General features: G+C 38.9%; 1 protein-coding gene across 3 annotated transcripts; it reads left to right on the forward strand.

The window, feature by feature from the left end:
* tspan12 (tetraspanin 12) lies at positions 1-25,360 on the forward strand. Of its 3 annotated transcripts, XM_047804156.1 has the most exons (8): positions 7-359; positions 525-655; positions 3,507-3,589; positions 4,984-5,119; positions 12,999-13,064; positions 16,426-16,533; positions 18,963-19,106; positions 23,867-25,360. In XM_047804156.1, the coding sequence occupies exons 2-8, from the start codon at positions 590-592 to the stop codon at positions 24,155-24,157; spliced, it is 894 nt and encodes a 297-aa protein (XP_047660112.1). In that variant the 5' UTR covers positions 7-359; positions 525-589; the 3' UTR covers positions 24,158-25,360. The 3 variants fall into 3 exon arrangements, with proteins under 3 accessions (XP_047660114.1, XP_047660112.1, XP_047660113.1); XM_047804158.1 differs by having other exon boundaries at positions 1-655; positions 18,963-19,155; positions 23,867-24,156; XM_047804157.1 differs by lacking the exons at positions 7-359; positions 525-655 and adding an exon at positions 672-888.
* Positions 25,361-25,588: the final 228 nt, after the last annotated feature.

Here is a 25,588-nt window from a genome sequence, read left to right on the forward strand (position 1 = left end):
CAGAAAGAGAGAGAGAGAGAGAGTTTCTCCTAAACTTCCCACACGCATAAGTTGAACTGACAGAGCCTGTCCCATACTGAACACAGCGCGTGCAACTCACTTTCGGATCTTATTATACCTCAGCTCTACTTATACACCAGACGTATATTACCAGTAAATAAGGCATTTAAATGAAAGAGGATTATTACCGCCGGTGTATCATTGCAGTTCTATTCAAATGGATTTGGGATTGTTTTTCGCCATGAGAACCCATTCACGCGCACATCGGCCCTCCTGACGCACGAGGAAACAACAAACCACCTGTTTTGGGGGGAAAAGAAAACTTCCCACGGATATAACGCACAGTGCTCGAGCGCGCTGTGAGTGTCAACACATCACGTTCGGATCTCTACTTTTAACCTTAATCGGTGTCTGAGAAGCCATGTGACAGACCAAGGAGTTTTTATTTTATCCATGCACTGTTTCAACTTATTAAATATACATATATAATTTTTTTTGTTATTGCTATTTTTAAAATCTGCCAGCGGATCGCGCGCGTGCACGGTGAACAGCGTCAGAGCGGTAGAATGAGGAATGACGCGCGTGCACGATGGCCCGAGAGGACTCGGTGAAGTGCCTGCGCTGTCTGCTGTACGCTATCAACTTACTGTTCTGGGTAAGCGCAACGTCCCAGACTGAACACTACTGCACTAAATAATGGGTTCAGTTCTTGCAGTTTGTGCCAAAAAGTCCGGGGACGGCAGCAGGTGGTCGAGGGGCCGCTCGCGTTACACCGATTGTGGGACGCCTAAAGGTGCAAAAATGCTTAATTTTCACTGCGCGTGAGCGGCACATCCTCACCTGCGTACCTTATGTACCAGTCTGGAGGATTAAAAGCAGAATCTATTAGTAAGACATCCCTGTTTTTTTATTTATTTTTATTTTTTATTTTTTTAAATAGAAATGTAAAGCAAGTACATTCGATTTAGAGATATTTTAGAGATCTAAACCACAGCAACATGAAACAAACTGCTAAGCTAAGTTTGTATTTAACACTGTTGACATGATGTCAGAAATAAACCCTATACGTTCAAAAATGTTTTTTTTTTAAATCTAGGAAATCCATAAAACAGACCTTTTTGGAGGTTTAAGAGGTTTTTGTACTCAAATTGGAAAACTGTTGAAAACATAAACATGTGTGATTTGTGTGGGGACGCAGTGCTATAGGTTTATGATGCTATACTACCGCCGCTCTTTACATAGTTATTGCACCACACAGACATGCGTAACTGACAGGCCAACCTTTTCATAAAGGACATTTTCATTAACCTACATATGATTCATATGACATATGATAACCTACATATGTTTATGACACTAATATTATTTAGTTGCATTCATACAAGATCCAATTTCTCATTAATCTCTTAACATAGTGCTTCTCAAACTGGTCTGCAAAACCAGATGTCTGTGATGTTTATTGTACAGTCATGGACATCACAACAACCATTCAATTTTTTGTTGAATTAGTCGTCAAATACAAATCCTTATGCTAATGAAAATAGGTCCAGGTCAAGGATTAGTGGTAGCTCATTGGTTAAGGTGTTTGTCTATCTACTGAATGGAAGGTTGTGAGTTTGAATCCTTGGACTAGCAAGCTGCCACTGCTTGGTCCTTGATCAAGGCCGTTAACCATCAGTTGTATAAATGATATAAATGTAAGCTGCGCCCTATAAGTGTCTGCCAAATGCTGCAAATTAAAGGATTAAAATAAACCACTATAATAGAAAAGTAACAGCATTGCCAGGTCTAGGAATAAAACTCCAGCCAACATACATCTCAAACCAATAATTCCCAAAAAAACACATGCGTGGCAAAACAAAGACACATTTTCTTTATTGCATCGGAACTAAGTTCACTATTGTGACCATGTATTTCACATTTTTCTACTGCAATACTGCTTTTTATTGTTATTTGATATGGCTATTATCCTAAACTGGTTTGTTTAACTCATAGTGCCTGGGTTGGTTTCCTTGTGTGGCAAAACTGGCATCATTAGCGACTAGACCACTTGGGAATACACATTTAAAGACTGAAGCTAAAATTTAAATAACCGGATTAGGTTGATAAAATGCATTTTATTTTATAAGTATGTTTTGTTTGATTTAAATGGCATCTCTTGCTACAAAATCACTCAAGAATCACTGATCCAAGATAAAACCATGTATATTATTTTTACTACTCAAATATGAGAACCTGAGAACTTGATTAGTTTAGGCAGATCTTTTTTTTTTTTTGTACATTTTCTCAATTTTTCCTAAAATGGCTGATCTATTAAGGGGTGAAACTATAATCATCATTGAGCAAACAACCAGTCAATGAAAACTGGAAAGAAAGCCTGGAGAGGTCTTAAAATTAAATATTGAAGTTAATTCATACTCATTAACACAAATCTTTTCCTTCAAATAAAATACACCAAATACACCTGTTGTACAGATGTGTTTATTGTCGCATATACAAGCACAGTGTAGTAAAATTCTTTCATTCACATATCCTAGCTTGTTAGAATGCTGAGGTGAGAGTTTGGGGATATGGCAACCCTTGAGGTTATCCCAGCAGTCACAGGTTAGCAGTGTCGAGAGATCAGTGTGAACAAAAGTAAGCAAAGCTGTCAACAATAGACTTGGCTAGGTAAGCTTGCATGTGATTCAATCTGAAGCCATTGTTTATCCACTGGCGATAAATATCCAGATGGTTCTCTTCAAGAAAATAGATTCAGTTTCCGCTCCAAAATAAACACGGTTTGTTTTAATGATTAAATATCCATACACAGCAAATTCCCAATTTCATGTCAGAGAGAAAAGCTTGTATTACCACTATTATTCCCTGCTATGATTTATATTTACATCAAATTATAATACTACATCTACCTTAAATTCAAGCCTTATCCATCTAAACAAATAGCTTACCAAATAGCACATGAAATATTGTATCTGAGAATCCAAGTCCAAGAATATTATTATAGGAGGGTCTTTTATTTTGCTGAGTATGTTAAAATAGTTCTACCGCATCCATAAACAGAGGGAAAAAAAAAACTCTTTTATGTTCTCTGTGCTACTCGTCTGATCCATTTGGCCTTCCATACGCCTGTCTCAACAACTGGACACTGAATTAAGGTTTATTAAGCCCTGCAGCCATATCTCTATGTAAAGGGCTGCCTGTTTGACCTCAACCAAGTCTGTGCTGCATGTTTCACATTCTGCTACACACTATTTTAGGGAATTAAATGTGATAAGTGCTGGGTGTCACTTTCACAGCCAAAAATTCCAACAGGGCCAACAAACGAAACCGTGCTACTTGGATTTCTGCAGGACATACAGTAGCCTTACACCAATAGAATCCCAACATGATTTTAGAGGGCTCTGAATTTTTAATGCTGGAAGAGATGTAGTTACAGAGTCATACACCGTGTTGCATGTACCTATGCGTTTCTGTGCTGCCAGACTAAAGCCTATTTCTCTCCACAGCTAATGGCTCTGTGTGTGCTGGGAGTTGCTGCTTGGCTTAGAGATTACCTGAACAATGTGCTCACCTTAACTGCAGACACCAGGTGAGAGTTGCGAGGAGTGAATGGGTATGTGTGAACGGCTGCGTCCATTGAAATACCAACAGTCTGGTCATTTTAATCAGCAGGTCACCTGAGTCAATTCAAGTCAAGTCAAGAAGTGTTTTCTTCTATCATTTCAACCATATATAACTTTTCAACCATATATAACGTTTCTCCAGGACCATAGTGCTACATAAAACAACAGAACCTGAATCAACAGCTGAAAATATCTCTGCACTCCAAAGCATTATGTCTGATGGAGTAATTAGTTAACACCTCGTTTGGATTACGTTTACTTTGCTTTTGATTTGACTTATTCTGATTTGTGTCAATTCAAAAAAAAAAAAAGCAAAGTATGAGCTTGGAGCAAGATCATGCAAAATTGGATCAATGATTTGGCCTGATATGCAAATTACTAAAGGTTGAACAATAGAAGAAGATAAACAACAGTTTTGTAGTATAGAATTTCTATAATATATAATGTTTAACGATATAAATTATATAACCTTTTTCTTTTTAATCCAATGAATCGTGAGTCAAACTGATTCCCAGTTAACCCAAAAATTCTCACCCCTAAAATAGAGCCAGAACAAATTCCTAAGGTGAAATGCTAAAATAAGGAGCTGGCATTTATCTTCTGCATCTTCTGTCAGAGGTGTAATTTAGCACCGTGAGACACTGTTTAGTCGGCGCACGATCTTGCAGCGGTTGCCGCAAATAAACGGAACGCAGAATGTGTAAAGACATGATTGCAATATGGCAAAATGAGCTTTCCAGAGCTGCAGCTTCCTGACTTGCTGACTCAGTTCCATTTAACAGCAATGAAAATCTCATCTGCCCTGAACGGATGCCACATAATGAGATAACAGCTGAGTTGAGTATTTCAGTTTCACACTGTTGTGTATCCATGGTGGGTATGCTTGAATGTGTGTGTGTGTGTGTGTGTATGTGTGTTTATTAGTACCCTCTCTCAAGAGAGTAAAATCAACCACATGCTCCAAAATGTGATGTTTTTGGTTAGCAAAAAGGTGTACATGTGTATATGTGTGTGTGAGTATGAGAGAGAAGAAATCACTGGTGGTTCACACTCATCCAAAATGATCTAGGTTACACAACAAGGCTTTCTCCTGTCCTTTTCCGGCTATGTATCATTGAGACATAAGGACAAAAAGAGCAAGAGAGGGAGTGAGAGGTTGGAGGCTTACATTCCTACTGAGTGCAATCATTATTTACTTGTAACTGGTGGATTAATAAAAATGCAGCCCAGTGAGAGTGGAGGATGCAGTGGGCAGGATGGAAGGGGGGAGACAGCAGGATGGATTGATAAATAAACAAAAAGACTGCCAATGAATAACTTCCCAGTTCTCCCTTCTTCCTTCTCTTTGTCTGTTTTGTAGGCTGGAAGAAGCAGCGGTCCTCACATACTCCCCTGCGGTCCACCCTGTTGTCATCGCCGTGTGCTGTTTCCTAATCATCGTGGCTATGGTGGGCTACTGTGGCACACTGAAATGCAATCTGCTACTCCTCTCCTGGGTATGTCTCCATGTGGGGTTTTGAGTGTGTGTGTGTGTGTGTGTGCGTGAGAGAGAGAGAGGGAGAGAGACAGAGAGAGAGAGAGAGAGAGAGAGACAGAGAGAGAAAGCAAACAAGCAAGCAAGAAACAGCACTTTTTTTAAAAGCAATTAATATAGTGCATGAAAATAAAGTATGCCATGAATGCTATATATTTATTCTAAGCCCTTTTGTTACAGTACATCAAGAGACAAGGATCACTTTACCAAAGGGTTTGAGAATTGTGTGTCATGATCGACTTGTAGTACATGACTAAAGTCAACATTTATAAACAGTTACATTTAATCGGTCTGCTGTGATCCACATATCGTCGCTGTCGGGCGGAAACCTCCTATGTCCAAATTTTGTCAATTTCATATTTTTTCACATATCGATGTTATTGGTCAGTCCCCACGTGGGTCTGTTATTTTTACAAGTTATTAACCAATCTAAAGTCTTGAAAATAGCTTGAGTGCAAATCTCTTAACTCCATTGGACACTTCAACTGTCTGAGAAATCTCGTAACTCCACGCCTCTCTTGGCACTGTGCGTGTAAAACAAAAGGGCACTATACATGTAAAATAGTTAGGTTAGATACATTTGAGTAGGCCTGTCTTGTTAAAAATCGATAGCTGTAATGCTTCTGTGCAGAAATAAACTCGTGAGCCACGAAGGTAAGTTTGCGAGCAGATTAGACTAATTTCCACCTATCAGACAACCTAATCAGCTCATAGCGTTTTGTATTGCATCACTTATAGCTCTTAATCCTTTAAAATAGAGCTTAGGAAGATGTATGTAACTAAAGTCATTAGCTTTGGTTAACTATTTAAGCCTTGTCTCTTGTCAAAAGGCTCAACGTGACCGCAGACTTTATTGAACACTGCTGGCAGCAGCGACGTCTGTGTCCGTACCATTCTCATCAATGACAACATAATCTCGTATCTCCCTGCTCCCAAGTCATAAAGCTTGTATCTCCGATAAAACGTGACTTTGGGAAAATGTTGTGTTAATGTTGGTACACAACAGTATATGATAGCAATATAAGGTATAATAACAACTTTAACGATACAATGTTTAATAACATTGTATGTTTAAATATAGGGCGTTTTTTTAATTTCCTGAAAAATAATGGTTTTGGAGATACGAGGATTCCGCCCGACAGCGACGATATGTACATACCGGCAGTTATCGTCTAGTCCGGCTTTGCATCCAGAGCTGGAGCTGGTCTCTTTCTGCATCAGTTAGCCAGCTATCTGAGTTTACACATCCTGCCTAAGAGGGCACTTCAGGTTGTCATGCTTTCTGATCATTTATGTTGTAAATGTCTGTACAAGCTCAGCCTTGCCCTCTTTCCTGAGGCCACACTGTGGTAACGGTCTGGACAGAATTCATGATGTGCTGGTAGAAACCTCTTTCTTAGCTTGTAGTGGTTTACTCCCGCAGTTTAAAAAGGCCATAAAACATGCAAATAGCCAAGAGGATAAGTTATGGCCCACGTTACAGCAATTTACAGAGAGGAGGTGCGAGCTACAGCCTCAGGGCTCCACATCAATTAAAGCGATGGACAGGTGAGGAATGCCAAAACAGAGCCTTGCCCACAAATTTATTCTGAGTGCTGTGGATTAGCATTCTGTACAATGACTTGTTATGTGATGGTATTTTAAGATTGTTATGGGCCATTAGCAGAGAGAGGGAGAGACAGAAATTTGACAAAAGGCCAATTAAACTCAAGAAATCCACAAGCCATGCCACTTATCGTGCTTTTCCACCTACATAGTAGTATGTCTTCAAGTATGTAACAGATAACAAGGGTTCAAATCTGGTCCATGCAAAGCTCAGTATTGGTTCAGTATTTATTCAGTATTGGGCACCTGATTTAAATGTTTAAATGCTCTGGACCATTATCTGCTCAGATGACCTTTGTACAGTATCCTGTCATTTTTTTTAAATGTTAGGCAAACAAGTTAAATGTAAATACAGAGGTGTCCCTCAAGGCTCACTTCTTGGTTCTCTGCAATGTTTTTTCAGTTGGCTTCATGTACTATACAGTAGGTACAGTATGTTCTGCATATTAAGGTCACCCTACTCATTCTTTGTAAAAAAAAAAAAAAAAAATAGGATATCCAAGTTGTTGCTTATATCGTGTCACATCTGGAACACACTGACTTAATACCTGATGTTTATCTGCATCAAAATTCACCTGAGTCTAAATTGGACAATTCCCCCTCTAAATGATGGTTACAGTCCAGTCGCACACTGCTTCTCTAGCTGGTCTCACTACAAGTATTGCTTGACTCCTGCTTGCCACAGCACTCTCAGGTTATGCCCCGGTACTGGAACGTCTAATGAGTTCCTTGGTGTCTTCACAAAGATTCTTATTTACTTTACTTATGTATCCACATTGTCTCCAAGTAATAGCAATGTCTTGGCATGTTGGTATCTGGGCTGTGGCTAGTGTGTGCCAGTATAAGCACATATTTTCCAAGTAGGTCCCATTTCTGTAAGCTGTCTTACAAAGAGTGTCCACTATATGCCATTAATATTATTAATTCAGAGCAACTTTGTCTGTGCAAGTAAACTGTACAACTACCTTGTGACCTGTTACGGTCTGGTTACATAAAAAAGATATGCTCCTAAGTGTTGGGTGATATTGGTGGAAAAAGTGGTTATCCAATTGCACAAAAATCCTGCTTCCTAGTGTCACTGTAACAGTAGAGACCCAGCTGTAATATGAAGATGGACTAAAAAGAGTGGGTGTGATTTTCAACGCTACCTCGTATTCCAGACGAGGACCCTGATTTCTGGGATGTCTTTCCCCACTTGCCTTGCTCTTCATTGCTCCATTCATTGCTTTATTCACTGCTTCTCCTCTCTCCCTTCTCCACTTTGGCCTGTCTGGGTTTGGGTTACCCTGCATTATTATCTCACACAGCTTCAATAGGTAAGTCTATCCAGGCATAAAGCAGGATGACTTGGAAGGGAAAAATGAGAGGCTCTTTAGTTTCCTAGAGCCTCTATTCACCAACTGGCAATGCACACATAGAGAGAGCAGGGACAAGCACATCTCTGCTTTCAAACAGACACATATACGTACTGTTTACATGAAGTTTGGCTATGTCGGTAGGACATAGTAGGAGACATAGTAAGTAGGAGTTTCCCATGATTTGTAGCTTAATAACTGAACCGAGTGTACATGGATTTGTCTCTGTTTTAATTCTTAGCTAGGCTTCATAAATCATTGTTTCTAAAATCCTGTTCTCACTGTTATCCAGTTTTCTCCCACTTCCTCTCCTTAAACGCGATTGTAGGTTCTAATACAAAAGGAATATTGTGTGAAAATAAAGATGCTAGCCACACTCATATATTCATTAGCTTCCCTCAATATTAATGCACATCTTGCTTTCCATGCATTATATAAATATGCTAGCAACCAACTTTAAGTCTAGTTAGTCAGGTTTCTGAACAAAACATAGCACTGGGTAGCATATTGGAGTCTCACCTGCATGGTGGGTTTGATATTATGCTGGTATAAAAATATGTTGTAAAATATATAGTTAAATTCATTCATTCATTCATTCTCTACCGCTTATCCAAACTACTCGGGTCACGGGGAGCCTGTGCGTTATCTCAGGCGTTATCAGGCATCAAGGCAGGATACACCCTGGACGGAGTGCCAACCCATCGCAGGGCACACACACACTCTCATTCACTCATGCAATCACACACAACGGACAATTTTCCAGAGATGCCAATCAACCTACCATGCATGCATTTGGACCAGGGGAGGAAACCGGAGTACCCAGAGGAAACCCCTGAGGCACGGGGAAAACATGCAAACTCCACACACACAAGGCGGAGGCGGGAATCGAACCCCCGACCCTGGAGATGTAAGGCGAACGTGTTAACCACTAAGCCACCGTGCCCCCTATAGTTAAATATTTTATTAAATATATTAGATTCATAAATAGATTCATCTGCTCATATTCACAGGTGTGTGTGTGTGTGTGAGAGAGAGAGAGAGAGAGAGAGAGAGAGAGAGAGAGAGAGAGAGAGAGAGAGAAAGAGTGAGAAAGACAGCATGAGAGAGATGATCAGCAGGTTAAAAGTTCATATTTTCTAGATTTAGAGAGGTGAGATGTTTAGATGGTAGAGATGTAAAAGCCATGTCAGGGGTTTAGTAGTCTGCATTTTAAGTGATATTTATATTATGTTTGTATGTGTGTGTGTTTGTGTGTGATGAATAGCAAATGGATCGTAGCACTACAATGAACATCTGTTTAACCCAAATATTTGGAGTTTCCAAATAAACACAGTCAGCCAGGTCTGCACCACAAGCTCGCCGCCAAGTCCTGGTCCTGACAAGAACATTCATCTTAATAAGGCCTCACAGTGCGTTCAGTTGACAGTTTGAGTGCTAAGTTGGATGTGTAGGCCAAATGGATGTGCAACAGCATATGTCTGTGTGTGAAGTGAGTACAGAATAACTTTCATCTCTATCCCAGTATGAAAGCTCTGCAGGTGTGTCCTCATCATACTGACCCATCAGTCATGCTAAGAGTCAGTTAGAAAGAGATGAGATAAGACCATGCAGGGATCCCTCTCTCCCTCTCTCATACACCGTCTCACACACTCATCTTCTCATCCTTCTAAGCCGGCAATGGCAATTTTCTTTCTCTTTCCTTAAAGGAATACTCCAGAGCCTTTCAACCGAATCTCTATGAAGAGCATCTGTTTTGTGTATGATTACCATGGGCTCTTTTCACAAGAAAATAACATTATTGCGTATTGCAGATACGTTTATAATGGAAGACTTGGGGCAGTTGTTGAATTCGACCAAACAAAAAAAAAGAGAGAGAAAAATAATCATAATTCAAAACTATAATCTTTACAATGACGGATTTAAGTTTTAAAGAATTTCCAAAACACTTTATCCAACTTTTAAATAGTGGAGTAATGCAATAAAAGAACCATCAGAACCTTTCAGCTTTCCTCTGAGAAAGCAAGATAGATTATATTATGAATAAAACATGACAGGATATGCTGGTATAGGAAAATAATCAACAAATAGGATTTATTTCTCTTATACCGCAGAAATATCTACAGTATCTATCCATCCGTTATCTATATCGCTTATCAAACACAGGGTCACAAGAAGCCTTGAGTCTATCATAGGGCACAATCACACATGGTCACACACACATTTACACACTGTGGATAATTTAGAGATGCTAGTCAGCTTACAATGTATGTTTTAGGTGAACTAGGGGAGGAAACTGAAGTACTCTGAGAAAACCCCCGAAGCACAGAGGGAAATCTGTGCACAGAGGGCAGAAGTGGGTATCAGATTCTAAAACCCCAGAGAAATACACTGTAGAACAGGGGTGTCAAACTCAGGCCCGCAGGCCAAATGTGTAATTATATTTGGCCCACGAGATCATATCAAATGTGCATTACAGCTGGCTAGCCGCATGCTCCGCTAATACTACAAATCCCAGAATGCCTTGCCACTGTATTGACGCATACATGTAGTCACGAACAGCAAGCGCCCCTCATTCTCTGTTGACAGTCGTTAACAACCATGTTACAGTCACATCGGGCAAGTTAATTCCACCCTCCACAAAAATGACCAAACGAAAGATGGACAATAGGAGCTTTCAAGACAGGAGGGAGGCAGATTATCTGTTCACGAATATAAAGGACAGACCTGTTTGTCTTGTGTGCTAACGGAGCTAACGTGTCTGTAACGAAGAAATATAACATAAGAAGACACTATGAAACAAAACATGAGAAGTATAAGGACCTGGACGTAAAGCAGAAGCTCCAGAACTCGGAGGAGATGAAAAAAGTCTGGTTTCCCTGCAGACTATGTTCATGAAAGCAAAATCAAAAAGTGAAGCTGCTGTAAAGGCTGTAAAGAGTTATTGTGGCAGCAGAGATCACAAAATCTGCCTGGTCCTTTAATGAGGGACAGTCTGATGTGTCTTTTATTTCAAATTTAATTTCTTATGTGTTTGTAATACCAAGCTCTGGTTGTTCCAAATCCTGTATTTAAGCAAAACTAAAGTTTGTTTCCAAATGAAAAAGGTTGAACATTACAGATCAGTTGCAGTTAATGTTTCAATAAATATTCAGTTCGGCCCATGACTTTATCTCAGTTTTATATTTTGGCCCACTGTGAAGTTTGACACCCCTGTTGTAGAAAATTTGCCAATTATTTGCCTTATTATTTTTCTGGAAACCGGTTCAAAAACTTAAAGGAACAGCCTTACTTCTGACACTAGAGACTCCATCTAAATAGGCTAAATGAATGTCAACATATGTACATTTATAGGTTTCACAACGTTTTGAAAAGTATTATGAAAGTATTATAAAAGTGTCCATACACGTCTCTATGGTATTCAAATTCAGTGGTGAAACGCTTTTTACGACTGTCCTTCATATAGAAATAGCTTCTTAGTGAAGTGTTATAGAAACACTTCACTAAGGTAGAGAATAAAACAATAAAACAAAGTAAGGAATAAATTAAATACAATTTAAAGAAGAATAGAAGTAGTACCTGAATGTGATGGAGTGATTGTGAACATAATTTCATATATATATATATATATATATATATATATATATATATATATATATATATATATATATATATATATATATATATTATATATTGTTAAAGTGCAAGATGTGTATGTGGTGCAAATTGTGCAAGAGAGCCTTTTTACACCTGGTCACTTCATGTGTTGTCTCTGATCCGATAGCTATCTGATTTGTTAAAACTGTTCCATTTACATTAGGCCACATAACTGCGTCTTGGCGAATCGGATATCAATCTGATCTTTTTACTCCCGCCCAAAATGCATATATATTTCAAGTCATTTCCGGGGTAATTGAAATGGAACACGCTTTGGTGTGTGCGGTTGCTACAAAAACAGCAATTACTGTTTGCTGCATTTTCGCTGGCAGCAGCAGTGCATTTTAAGACCAAACGAGACACCTGGCTGAAAGATCGAGACAGCACTGGTGGGAAAAGATATTTGTTTCTGACGCAATGCACGACTCGCGAGTCACCTGCGAGTGACGTACTTCCGTTTGGGAGGAGTACAGCTCTGACGTATGTGGCTTGAACAACCACATACATTTACACCTGTCCAGTTTCATCTGAAATACGTCCCAGACCACCTCCTGATGTGGTTTGAGCGATCGGATTTATATCCGTCTCAAAAACGTTCCGGAGCGCATTTAGACCTGGGCTTTTTACGATCAGATAGCTATCGGATCACAGAAAACGCATGAAGTGACCAGGTTTAAAAACCCCCTTAGCGTAAAAGTACGGTTGTGTAAGTGGATGTTGTGGCAATCCTGAAAAGTCTAGAAAAGGTCCAGATTCTAGGTCTTCTCGTGGTTGTGGGCCTGAATGGCCTGTGAAAAAAAGCTCCTCCTAGTTCTATCTGTGCTCACCTTCAAGGTGCAGAAGTCCATTGCTGGGATAGCTGAGATCTTCCTAGATTAATGCAGCATCGCTATAGAAACAATGACACACTGCAACACATGACAAACAAGCGTATAAATATAAACCTATATAAACACCACTGTCAGAGCTGAAAATGAATCGGCACCTTCCTTATGACCAATCAGAACCGGGGACTCAGCAGTGACGAAACGTTCTACTAAGTAGGATTTGTAATAAAGCTCTAGCTCAGCAAGTGGACTTCTGCATTATATGTTTTTTTTTTTCAATACTGTTTATCACATATATGTTACAGAGATAGTGGGCGGAGCCAATGATTCCAAATTTTGTTTTATTTTTAATATCCAGGTTTGGAATATTCACATTTGTGTATGTTGGTGCTCTCTACAGTACTTTGGCAGTCTGTTGGTGATCTTCTGTGTGGAGCTGGCCAGCGGCGTGTGGACATATGAGGAGGTGAGTAAATGGGAAGCCTGACCTTTCACCAGCCTCTGTTACTCTGTCACATCTCTCTCTCTCTCTCTCTCTCTCTCTCTCTCTCACACACACACACACACACACACACACACACACACACACACACACACACACACACACACACACACACGTAGATGAACATTCTGACTGTATTTATATGATTGTGGATCAGGTTTCTGTGCTCACCACACATGACGAAATCTTAAACAGATTTAGAGACCAGGCTCAAACACTTTTTTTGAGTGGTAGAGTATAAGTTCTTTGAAAAAGTCTAGACTGAAATGATATTTTGAGTATTAAAGACCATTAGCATTGGCCCAATGAATTCTAGGACATGTGGGTGGGGGCTGACTTTCTGACATTCCTCACTTAACTACATCCATTTCCTGTTAGAGTCACTGTAGTCACTGAATCATGAACTTATTTGTTTTTTTAATTTATTCTTATTTATTTATTTATTTTACATTGTTTAGCTTCTGTTGTGACACAAAAAAATGAATTATAATCGAATTAACAGTATTTTTGAATGATTTCAACTTTAGCAGGAAACTTTTTTTGTGTTTATTTTTGACATCTATTTTTTTTAAACATTTAATATTGAAATAATGTTAAACATTTAGGTTCAACAACAGGCAAAATGTGTGTGTGTGTGTGTATGGTAGTGCTAAATAGGTAGATAAATAGAGAGAGAGAGAGAGAGAGTGTGTGTGTGTGTGTGTGTGTGTGTGTGTGTGTGTGTGTGTGTGTGTGTGTGTTTGTGTGTGTGTGTGTGTGTGTGTGTGCGTGTGTGTGTGCTGTTAAGGTGAAGTTAAGGTCTTTTTGAGGAGCTGTCTGTGAAATGAGCTTGTAAGGAAAAAGGGAGAAAGAAATGTGTTTGCCGGTAGCATCTGCTACTGCTAGATTGAGTGGATCAGAGATAAGTTAACCTCTAGGGCCCCACACACACACACACACACACACACACACACACACACACACACACACACACACACACACACACACACACACACACACACACACACACACACACAGGCAGGCTAGAAAGTTCTTATCAGCAATCGAAACACCCTTGAATGCTTTTGATATGCACCATAGTGCAGGTGTGACAGAAACTGTCCTGTGTGTGTGTGTGTGTGTGTGTGTGTGTGTGTGTGTGTGTGTGTGTGTGTGTGTGTGTGCGTGCATGTGTGGGGCCATTTTCTAAGAGCCTACGCCTCTGCACCTGGCCTTGCAACATTATCCCTATTGTCCTTCCTGTCCCTTTCTTTACATCGCCATGTGGTAGTCAATAAATCCAGCTTGCTGCATTTTCCCCCGTTTCCGCTATCAGACCCCACTCTCTGACACACACCTGCCCCAGGTGCATTGTGGGTAATAGAAGCAAAACAAGGTTTCCAGAGCATGTGAAGGGCACCTGGGGCAGGGTGTCACACTCCAGCAATCTGCCAGAATAAGGTGTTCAAATATGGGATGTTTTACAGCAGTGCTGCTCAATAAAGTGCTCATGAGAGAGACATTCATCTAAGGAATATGGAGCTGACTGATGTTTCAGCCATCTCATGTGAATTAATGTCATGCCATAAACTTGAGGAATTAGTGGAAATTATGCCAGACTGTGCTGATATATATCAAACTGCAGGCCAAATAAATGTCTGTCCAACAGTGAAAATCCTCACAGCTCTCCCAAGCCCCATTTTTAATTTACATAATGAATAATACTGATTTCTTTCCTTAGCAGAAATACTAGGAATACTACACAATTTTTCAAACTAATATCTATCCGAGACATCTGCAGCATATGTGTGATCACCGACCAGAATTTCAGCACATTTCCCTAAACGGAAAACTTGTTTACGCCAAACTTACTAATAAGGGCAGATTGTGGGGCAGCGAGTCAATAAACATTTATGGAAAGTGCTTAATGTCGTGGATGGTTTCCGTCGTGTTTGTGTTGTGCATGCTGATGGTGATAAATAACAGCAGCACTGCTAAACGCATTCCAACTAGGTTGAAAAATTGGTGCAGTCCATCGAGAACAAAGCGAAGAGCCTTTGAAATGCTTTGAAATACAGCAGCATCATCAGCTTTAGTAGTTTTTGATGTAGTAGTAGTAGTTGTAGTTCTAGAGGTAGTAGTGGTGGTGGTGCTGCTCGATAAAGCTAGTAAATGTAGCAGGAGCAGCGCCGATATTAGCAGTAGTAGTAGAAATAGCAGTTAAAGTAGCAGTAGCAGTGGAGATAGCAGTAGTAGTAGAACAGCAAATATAACAGCACTCCTTAACTGGTCCTACCATCTCCCAGGGTAAGAGGTAGGTATACATCAAGACTTTTCTGTTCTGGCACCGAGCTGGTGGAATGAACTTCCCCTAGATGTCAGAACAGCTGAGTCACTGGCTGTCTTTATTTCCCTGTTTGTTTTATGTGTATATTAAAAAAAATCCTGAAAAATAGTAATAATAGAAATAGCATTAGAGGTAGTAGTGGTGGTGGTGGTGCTAATGGTAGCAGTAGTAGTGGCAGTAGTAGTGGTAGTAGAAGTAGTAGTTAGTAGTAGTAGTAGCACTGGCAAGTAATAGTGTTAGCAGAAATAGTAGTAGTGTTAGTAATTGTAGTAGTAGTGGCAGTAGTAGTAGTAGCAGCAGTAGTAGTAGTAGTCGCAGTGGCAGTAATAGTAGTGGTGGTAGTAGTAATGGCAGTAGTAGTAGAAATAGTAGTAGTAGAAGTAGTAGTAGAAATAGTAGCACAGGTAGTAGTAGTGGAAATAGCAGTAGAGGGTGTATTGGTAATAATAGAAGAAAAAACAGTAAAAGTAGTAGCAGTGGAAATAGCAGTAGCGGTAGCAGTAGTGGTAGAACAGCAGTCACAGTAGTAGTGATGGTAGTAGCAATTGGAATAGTAGTAGTGGCAATAGCAGTAAAGCTAGTAGTAATTGCAGCAGTAGGAACTAGAAGAAGAACTAGCAGTAGAAGTAGTTGTGGTGGTGGTGGTGGCAGTAGAAGACGAACTGGTAGTAGAAGTAGTAATAGATATAGTAGTAGTGGTAAAATTAGTATTATATGTTCCATTTGTGTTTAGAGCATTTCAATGGGAAATGAAAGGGTTTTATAAGGATATTCACTTTATAATTCATCCTATTGTTTATGCTACTTATTCAGAAGGAATCTATAAGATACTGGTGATCAGTGTGGACAAAATCGAAACTTTTCCATACCTCGGTTTCAGCCTCCCTTACCACGAATAACACAACACGTTCAGGAAAGCATCAGCAGTTTGTGGTAGAGATGAATGCAGGTTTTACATGTTGCTTATCCTGTTGTTCTGTGTGTTTGTGGTGTGTTTAGCCCTCAGTCCAGAGGTCAGATATGATCAGCCTGAAGTCACGTATGCCGAACTACGGCCTGCAGCGATATCAGTGGCTAACACACGCATGGAACTCCTTTCAGACTGAGGTGAGGACGCAGTAATGCAGTGTTCAAATGCTCATACATACAACAGCGGTGTGCTGTACAGCGCTTACACAAGTGCACGAGTGGTTTAATTTGAATCAGGTTTCTTTTGCTTTTAAAATTATATTCAGGATGCTGAATAAAACAACAGAACATGCTTTATAGTACAAAAAAATGATCAAGGATGGAGTGGAAACAGTGTTCCTGTTACATCATACATTTATTTCATATTGAGTTTATAGTTACATTACCACAATTCCAATAGATAGATAGATAGTTAGCTAGATAGATAGATTGATAAGGTCAAGTCAAGTCAAGTCAAGAAGCTTTTATTGATATTTCAACCATATATAGCTGTTGCAGTACACAGTGAAATGAGACAATGTTTCTCCAGGATCGTGGTGCTACATAAAACAAAGACAAAACAGCATGTAAACAGTTTGGTGGATGTATATTGGAAGTGTGTGTATTTGGTGTAGGCCTGTGTAGTCCATACAGATGATGTGCATGTGTTTGTTGTGCTCAGTACAGTTCAGTTCAGTTATAGAGGATTCTGATGGCTTTGGGAAATAAACTGTTACACAGTCTGGTCGTGAGGGCCTGAATGCTTTGGTACCTTTTTCCAGATGGCAGGAGGGTGAAGAGTGTGTGTGAGGGGTGTGTGGGGTCATCCACAATGCTGTTGGCTTTGCGGATGCAGCGTGTGGTATAAGTGTCCATGATAGAGGGAAGAGAGACCGCAATGATCTTCTCTGCTGTCCTCACTATCCGTTGCAGGGTCTTGCGATACGAGATCGTACATTTGATTGATTGATCGATCGATTGATAGATCGATTGATAGATTGATTGGGTGGAAGAGAAAGAGATTGTAAATGAGATAGATAGAGTTTTTGTTTAGGGGTGAGGGTGGGGTTGGAGGTGGCCAAAATCTCTCTCTCTTTTTCTATATATATCTCAGTATATATATATATATATATATATATATATATATATATATATATATATATATATATATATATATACATACATGTCATTTTACACACACACACACACACACACACACACACACACACACACACACACACACACACATATATATATATATATATATATACACACATATATGCATATATGTGTGTGTGTGTGTGTGTGTGTGTGTGTGTGTGTGTGTGTGTGTATGTATGTATGTATGTATATATATATATTTTGGGGGAATTAGTGGATGTTTAAAAGCACGTGGTTTTGATTAATAGTGTCTTATTCTAACAAAAGAACAGCCATCGAATATTCTGTCATATAAGAATTGCTGAGATGAATGACAAATATATATACACGAGAGAGATAGAGATAGAGATAGAGAGAGAGAGAGAGAGAGAGAGAGAGAGAGAGAGAGAGAGAGAGAGAGAGAGATTTCCTGATAACTATTGCCTGGTTTCAGTTTGTTCTATGGTTAGTTTGTTCATTTCTGCCCTGTTGGTGTTTCTTTGTTCTGGGTGAAGTACACTCTCAGTTTGTCCAGTACATATGATGATAGCAAACCTCTTTATCTGTTTACGCTGTTCTGCTGTGACCTGCTTTAGTTTTCCTCATTCACGTGATCAACTGACCGAAGCCTTGACTTTAAAACCTGCCTCTGAACTTCACTTCTGTTAAAGTTAAACTTCAACTGCATTCGTCTCAGCAATTCTTATATGACAGAATACTCGATGGCTGTTCTTTTGTCAGAATAAGACACTATTAATCAAAACCATGTGCTTTTAAACATCCACTAATTCCCCCAATTTTATTTTATGGTTAAATTACAGTCTTTTATGACTTCATGATAGATTAATATAAAAAATAAATCCTCTTTAATGTCAGAAGAGAGAGCATGGAAAGAATGGGTATTTAAAGCAGATCAGAAATGATACCAAAAAGGGCCTAATTTTATTTCCTCACAAGAAGACAAAGAGAAAACTGTTAAAAGAGAGGAAAAGATAAAGATATGAAATCTTTTCTTTTGAAGTCTTTGTATTTCTGCTTGACGGTTTTGGTTTCATGCTAATTATTTATTTTATTTAGCTCGAAGTCTTGTACACTGATTAAAAATTCAAAATCAGAGCTAGTTAAAATATCTTATTTGCATTTTTCGAATTTCGAACTTCAATTTTTTGATCCATTGACAGATAACTGCTATGTTGCACTTTTTAAGATTAATTTCTAAAAAGACATAAAATGACCTACCGATAGAATAAGCAAATCGAAAGCTTAAAAATAGTCAGATATGCTTAGGCTTAATAGGTTTATTTATCTTGTATTTGGTTTATTTATTTATTTCTCCTATAATGAGAAATAGTAGATATATTCAACTAAATGTCATTAGATTATTTTGTTTTGCGTCTGCTTCATATCACTGTATCACTTTAACTCTCCATAACGAATCTGTTTTTCAGTTCAAATGCTGCGGCGTGATCTACTTCACCGATTGGCTAGAGATGACAGAGATGGAATGGCCACCTGACTCCTGCTGCTCCAATCAGTATGCAGGCTGTGCTCGCCACGCCCACTACAGTGACCTGAGCGACCTGTACCAGGAGGTAAGCCTGGGTGATGGCCGGCGGCTGTTTAAAGAAACGATCGCCTCAGGTTGGCTGAACTGTAGTCAGGGGTAATTAGAGAACATTCAATAGCCACAGGCTCTGAAAGCTCATATGAGCCTCAGCCAAACCGAACTCCTTTGTGGAAGGTGATTGTAATGCAGCAGGACTCCATAATGAGAGATAAAGGATTCTTTGACTTGACAGATAAGAGGGTCAAATGAGAAGAGGCTGAGAAGTGACTCTACATGTTGTGTGTGTGTTTGTGTGTGTGTGTGTGTGTGTGTGTGTGTGTGTGTGTGTGTTATTAGAGTGGGATTACATGCAAAGTGCCTAGATAGTAAAGACGTAAATTATGATTCTAGAGTAGCTAGATACAAATACACAAATGAAAGGAGAGAGAGAGAGAGAGAGAGAGAGAGAGAGAGCGCTCACTAGGCGCTCACTAAACATCTTGAGATGTCTTTCACATCAGGTTCAAGATCAGTTCTCATATATTTTTCTTCCTCTTAGAAGAAACGTCTACAGAAGTCTACAGTCAGGTCGCGTTCAACATTTCAAGCTCGATTAAAATTCGACAAGAGATGACCTTGTGTCTCAAAAGAACTGGAGTAATAGGTATTAGATGAAAGCTGATAATGATCTTCAGTCCCGGTTGAAGAAGGTTGTCTAGAGTCCTGGTCAAAAGCAGAAATGTCACTGGTGCATAAAGCTGTAAAAGTGCGATTTAAAGGTAACTGTGCATTAACTCAGATTAATGCATTATTTTTATTTCCCGATGATGATCCGAAGACAGATCAGGACTGAATGGGTTTACGTTGCTCTAAAGATGCAGCCAAAAACACTGCAATCAGTGGAAAAGTCCAGTTCAGAAGCACATTGCTTATAATTCAAACCAAACATTTAGCAGCTAACTATTTTACTAGTATCTACCAGACTTATGGGACATTCTCAATCAATATAAAAAATAATTATCATTTTATTTCTGCAAATCTGTTAAAATTAGTCAGTACACCGTTGGATTTTTCCCCTCTGTTGATAACCTTACACAGAAACTTTAGACACTTACAGTATGAACAAGCACTTGGAGCATCTCAGGGAGCAGAAATGGGTTTGTTTTGGAAAACTTTCTATTGCCCCATGTCGGCTTGCCCCCATATATTGCCTCAATAAGTACGCCCAAAAAAAAATCCTCATTCAGGCCATCCTTAAAAATATTATTGTTTGCCGTAACCCGGCCGACCCTGTCAATTTAGGACCGACTCAATTTTTTATTTATTTTTTTTGCTTTAAGTCCGACCGACTTGCCGGTTGTAAATTTGCGTTAAGACCGACCTTTTTTTTACTCTTCAAACAACTAATACAAAAGCAATAAAATAATATTAACGGGTTCGGGCAACATGATACATCTAATACAGCTGGACACCGCTTTAACTTGGCACGAAGTTCTGGAAAAACTGTGTCCAGCATCAAAATAAGGTTTGCGATGATGCGCCCAAAGGCACGGGTTGAAGATCCAGTCAGTGACGTCACGATATGCTAATTTGTTTAAAGTCATACCTACGTAATCACCATCACCAAAATGTAACTTTTTTTTTACATTGAAACTTGGAAAAAAATATATAGACCTACCTACTGACCTTTTTTTTTTTTTAACTGTTACTTCAAACCAAAATATTTTTAAGGATGGCCTCTCTCTCATTTTCTACCGCTTGTCAGAACTACCTCGGGTCATGATCTCAGGCGTCATCGGGCATCAAGGCAGGATACACCCTGGACAGAGTGCCAACCCATCGCAGGGCACACACACACACTCTCATTCACTCATTCACTCACACACTACGGAAAATTTTCCAGAGATGCCAATCAACCTACCATGCATGTCTTTGGCCCGGGGGAGGAAACCGGAGTACCCGGAGGAAACCCCCGAGGCACGGGGAGAACATGCAAACTCCACACACACACACACAAGGCGGAGGCAGGAATCGAACCCCGACCCTGGAGGTGTGAGGCGAACGTGCTAACCACTAAGCCACCGTGCCCCTCCCCCTAAGGATGGCCTCATATAAGTAAATATTAATATAAATACTTATTCACCCCAAACATGCTCAAATACCATTTTCTGCCCTCTGGTACAATTAGTTAAAGTCAGAAAGTCATGACAAATTCAAAATGGTGTCAGTCTCAGCAAAATATCTATCCTTATCTCACCTTTTTCTCAGTATGATGTTCAAAATAACATTTTCTTTAATTATCTTGGAAAACATTGAAACCTGTGAGATGAACCGCGTATCCTCACAGAACTATTGGGTCATATTGGTCAGCTTGCAGTCTGAAAATAGATTAAAAAGCAATTAGGTTTGATGTGAGATCAATTTCGTTGTGTTCAGCCTATATTGGCTTTTAAGTTCACTCTGATTCTGTGGTTGGTTATAAAGTTTCTATGCAGGTTATTTTCTTTTGGAAGCCAGAACCATCCAAAGATCCACTGAGGATCTCTTGTTTCTAAGTGCGATACAGTATTAATTTCTCATGAGCTACCAGCTGCAGGACTGGTGATAATCTGTTGTTGCAACAAGCTAACACACTTGAGAAAAATGTCAAGGTTTATTTTGTCTTCGGTTGGCAGCAGCCGAGTTTGGACAGAATTATGTCAGGCTGTAGCTGTGCAGGGATTCAAAACTCATTTTTACTATCAAAAAATACATATTTACAGTCTGCTTCAAAAAGTATTGGCACCCTTCTATGAGAATAGGACTTCATGGATAGAATATGCTTGTGTCTTTACGTCTCAGAACCCTTCCAAGTTTATAGGGATTTAAAATCTTTATTTTTCCATGATGCCCAGATTGACCTTAATATATGTAGTTTTATAGAAAAAGGATCATTTTTAAGTAGCAATTTAAATAAACATTTTTGCAATTTAAACATTAATGGTGCAATTTGCTAAATTAAGGCTTGAGAGAGAAGAAAGAACATTTTCTCTCAAATATTTTACTTTTGTGTAAGTATTTCTTTCTACATATTGTTCTTATAATTTTTTTAAATAGACTTAACAACAGAAAAAGAAAAAGAAAAAGAATTAACAACAACAAAAAAATGTGTTCCTTAATTTTAAGAGTATCAGTAATTGTGCCGCATAAGAATATATATATATATATATTTCATTCAACATTTTAAATGTTTGTTGGATGAATAATTTATTAATTTTTTTAATTAAAAAGTACATTAGAACATTTTTTTTTAACAGAACTTTGTGTGTCAAATTTTCTGTCATAAAAAGTTCTACAGAAATTACTAATTTAAAAATATCTTGTTTATTTATGACTTTTGGGGCTGAGTATATAGTTAATCTTATTGTATGAATATAAACTGTCAATAATATTTTGTAAAATTTTATGATTACACCCATTTTTGCCTCATATCATGATGCTAATTAGTAGATAAGAACAGCTGAGTCTTTGCTTTGGAGAGTTGAATAGGTTCATAGCTGGTTCATAAAAGCTGTCAAGTACAGTGTTTACCTCCTTTTTTCTGTTTACTGATCTTTATCTTTCTCTCCTTCTGCTTTGAGGAGGTGTGTCAGGCATACAGCACAAATCTCTCACTGCCAGGGAATAATGTACCTACCTTTCTACATTGCTCCATCTGCATAGGAAATATCTCTCTCTCTCTCACACACACGTATACACACACACACACACACACACACGTATACACACACACACACACACACACACACACACACACACACACACACACACACACACACCGGACGAGTGTTACATTTCTCACATATTACCGTGGCAGCTGCTGTGCTGACAGGAATTAGAAACTGAACAAGAGTTTTATATGCGTTTAGTTTTTTCAGTACTCTTTAACACTATTTGAATTTTTTTTTGTTTCATTTTTTGTTTTTTTTTGTTACAGACAAATACAGACAAAGACATTAAATAAATCAAAGTTTTCAGATACAACAAAGACACTGAAAATCACAGTATTTCCACACACTTAATCTAATCTCTTTTGTTTACGTTGTTCCGGCCTGGAAATAGGCTCCGCCCCAAACAGCTGGAACAGCTCTTTAGTTCTGCCGCATTATCCTAATGTTTTATGTTTGTGTGCTGTGTGGGTTTATGTTTCACGAGTTAGTATGACATGACCCTTTGTTTCTTTCCTTTCATTCTCATGTTCTCAGAAATCGTCTAAAGGCCCCACAACTCTTTAGCCATATTAACAGGACTGTTAAAGTTTTAACATTTTAAATTATTTCTTTTTTGTACTCCTTAAACGTAGCATAGCTACATATCATCTACAGTTATCCTCATATTCACTTCATATGCTTGCTATTATGTAGGGTATTCAGTGCTTAGAATTCTTTCAATTAAAGGACTTAGTATTACAAGATTCAAGGTGGTGAATACTTATGAAAGGCACCGTAATTGGTGAAGTGCGCTGTTTTTAAAAGAATATCATTTGAGATTCAACCACAGAGAAAGTAAATGTAATGAATTTCTAATTTACTCGATTAACAAGCATCCCTATTAAAGCTAATTTTACAAGTAGGGTTCATTTTAAAATAAACTCATGAAAATAATTTAAACATCTAAACATAATGTAAACATCTCTGTCTCAGCTGTCTGGGTGGATATTTATACCAGGTGTATTGTTTTCATTCACATTACAAACCGCAGAGGACACTTATTTTTACAAACTGATATTTTGAATTGCTGTTTTCATTCATGTTTTTTTTTTTCTAGGGTTGCGGACCAAAGATATACAGTTTTATCCGAGGCACGAAACAGCTGCAGGTCCTTCGCTTCCTGGGCGTGTCTATAGGAGTGGCGCAGATCCTGGCTATGACGCTGACCCTCACGTTGCTCTGGGCACTCTACTATGACCACAAACCTCCTGATCCTACTCCTCCTGAAACAATTACACATACACACTGCCTAGCCGAAGAGTCACAAAAGCCTGGACCCGGGTACCTACGGACATCTGACACCTGGGCTAACGGACGCAGCCATTTTGAAATGGAGCAACTTTGCTAGCAAACACTGTATGACAAATAAACGGTCTGGTTTCTTTACAGTTCTGTACAGCCATCCATTGCCGCTGTTATGAAGAGTTCGTGACTCTTCATTTTTTTTTCACAACATCTAAAACTTATGGAGCTTCTTCTGTACACTGGAACTACCGAAAAATGGAGATGAGGTAGCAAGAAAGCACCCAATTTGAGCACGGCGGTGTCCTATACGAGCAAGGGAGCATCTTATATGGCATGGAAGTGCCCTATACAAGCATTAAAGCACCCTATACAAGCAGAGATGCACCCTATATGGGCAAGGAGGAATCCTATTAGAGCAGTAAAGCACCAAATACAATCAGAAAAGCACCTTATATGAGCAAGGAGGCACACTGTACAAGTAGGGAAGCGCCCTAGACGAGCATGGAATCACCCCAGATAAGCAAGGAAGCCCCTTATACAAGGATACACATTAGGATGCTGCAGAACACTTACAACATACCCTTAAAACCTCTAGACTTTCATCCAAAGAAGACTGTGGCAATGTACCTAAAAAGCTATTCAGCATTTCCCCCTAAAACCACTGAAGTATAAAAGACTTCAGGAGGCTACAAGGTTTTTATGTACATATTTTTACCTGACAATTCAGGATTTAAAGGGCAATAATCACTAGACATGTGCATAAACTTGGGTCTTAACTGTTTTTTAATAGTGTATTAATAAATTCCCAACGATTCTAAGTTTTTTTTGGATGTACTTCTACATGTCTTAATTCACTAGCACTGTGATGTAAATTATAGAACAGTTTTAGACATCGAAACCTTACAGCTGTGGCTTTGCTGAGAACAGCTGAAAACACGCTGCGCTTTGTAATTACGTATCGTATCGTGTACACTGAACCATGTGTGAGACTTACAGTGCATTTAGCAATCAGAATCTACCCTTTTGGCATTTTCAATGTTTGTTTGTTGAAACTGTGCTGAAATGTAGTCCATAACTTGCTTAAGGGTAGTTCCAGGCTGAATTACAGTTCCTTTCAGCAGGATGCAGTAGGTATAGTGTGTTTTGTAATGACTGCAAACTGAGCTTATTACAATAGCACAGTTTGCAGTCACTAAAAACACTTTACACCTATAGCAAAATAATCAGCACAAGGGTGGAAACAGCCGAAGGGCTTTAAGGCCTCCTTACAGAAGGAAAAATAAACAATAAATGAATATTCTCAGTTTTCTTGCTTTATGATATATGACAAATGTATGATATATGACAAAGTACCACAGGCTTCCACAGGTTTCCAAAACAGGCCTGAAATTAATTCCCTGGAAATGTCCTGGAGTAACAAACACAATTTTTCTAAAAATTAATTGTCCCCACAGCAGTAACATTTTATCCATTTCTCTATTTGGAGGGCAATTTACAATGCTAATCATTACATTCACGGTTCCAACAACAGAAA

Source organism: Tachysurus fulvidraco, chromosome 19 (assembly GCF_022655615.1).
Source record: "Tachysurus fulvidraco isolate hzauxx_2018 chromosome 19, HZAU_PFXX_2.0, whole genome shotgun sequence".
NCBI lineage: Eukaryota > Metazoa > Chordata > Actinopteri > Siluriformes > Bagridae > Tachysurus > Tachysurus fulvidraco.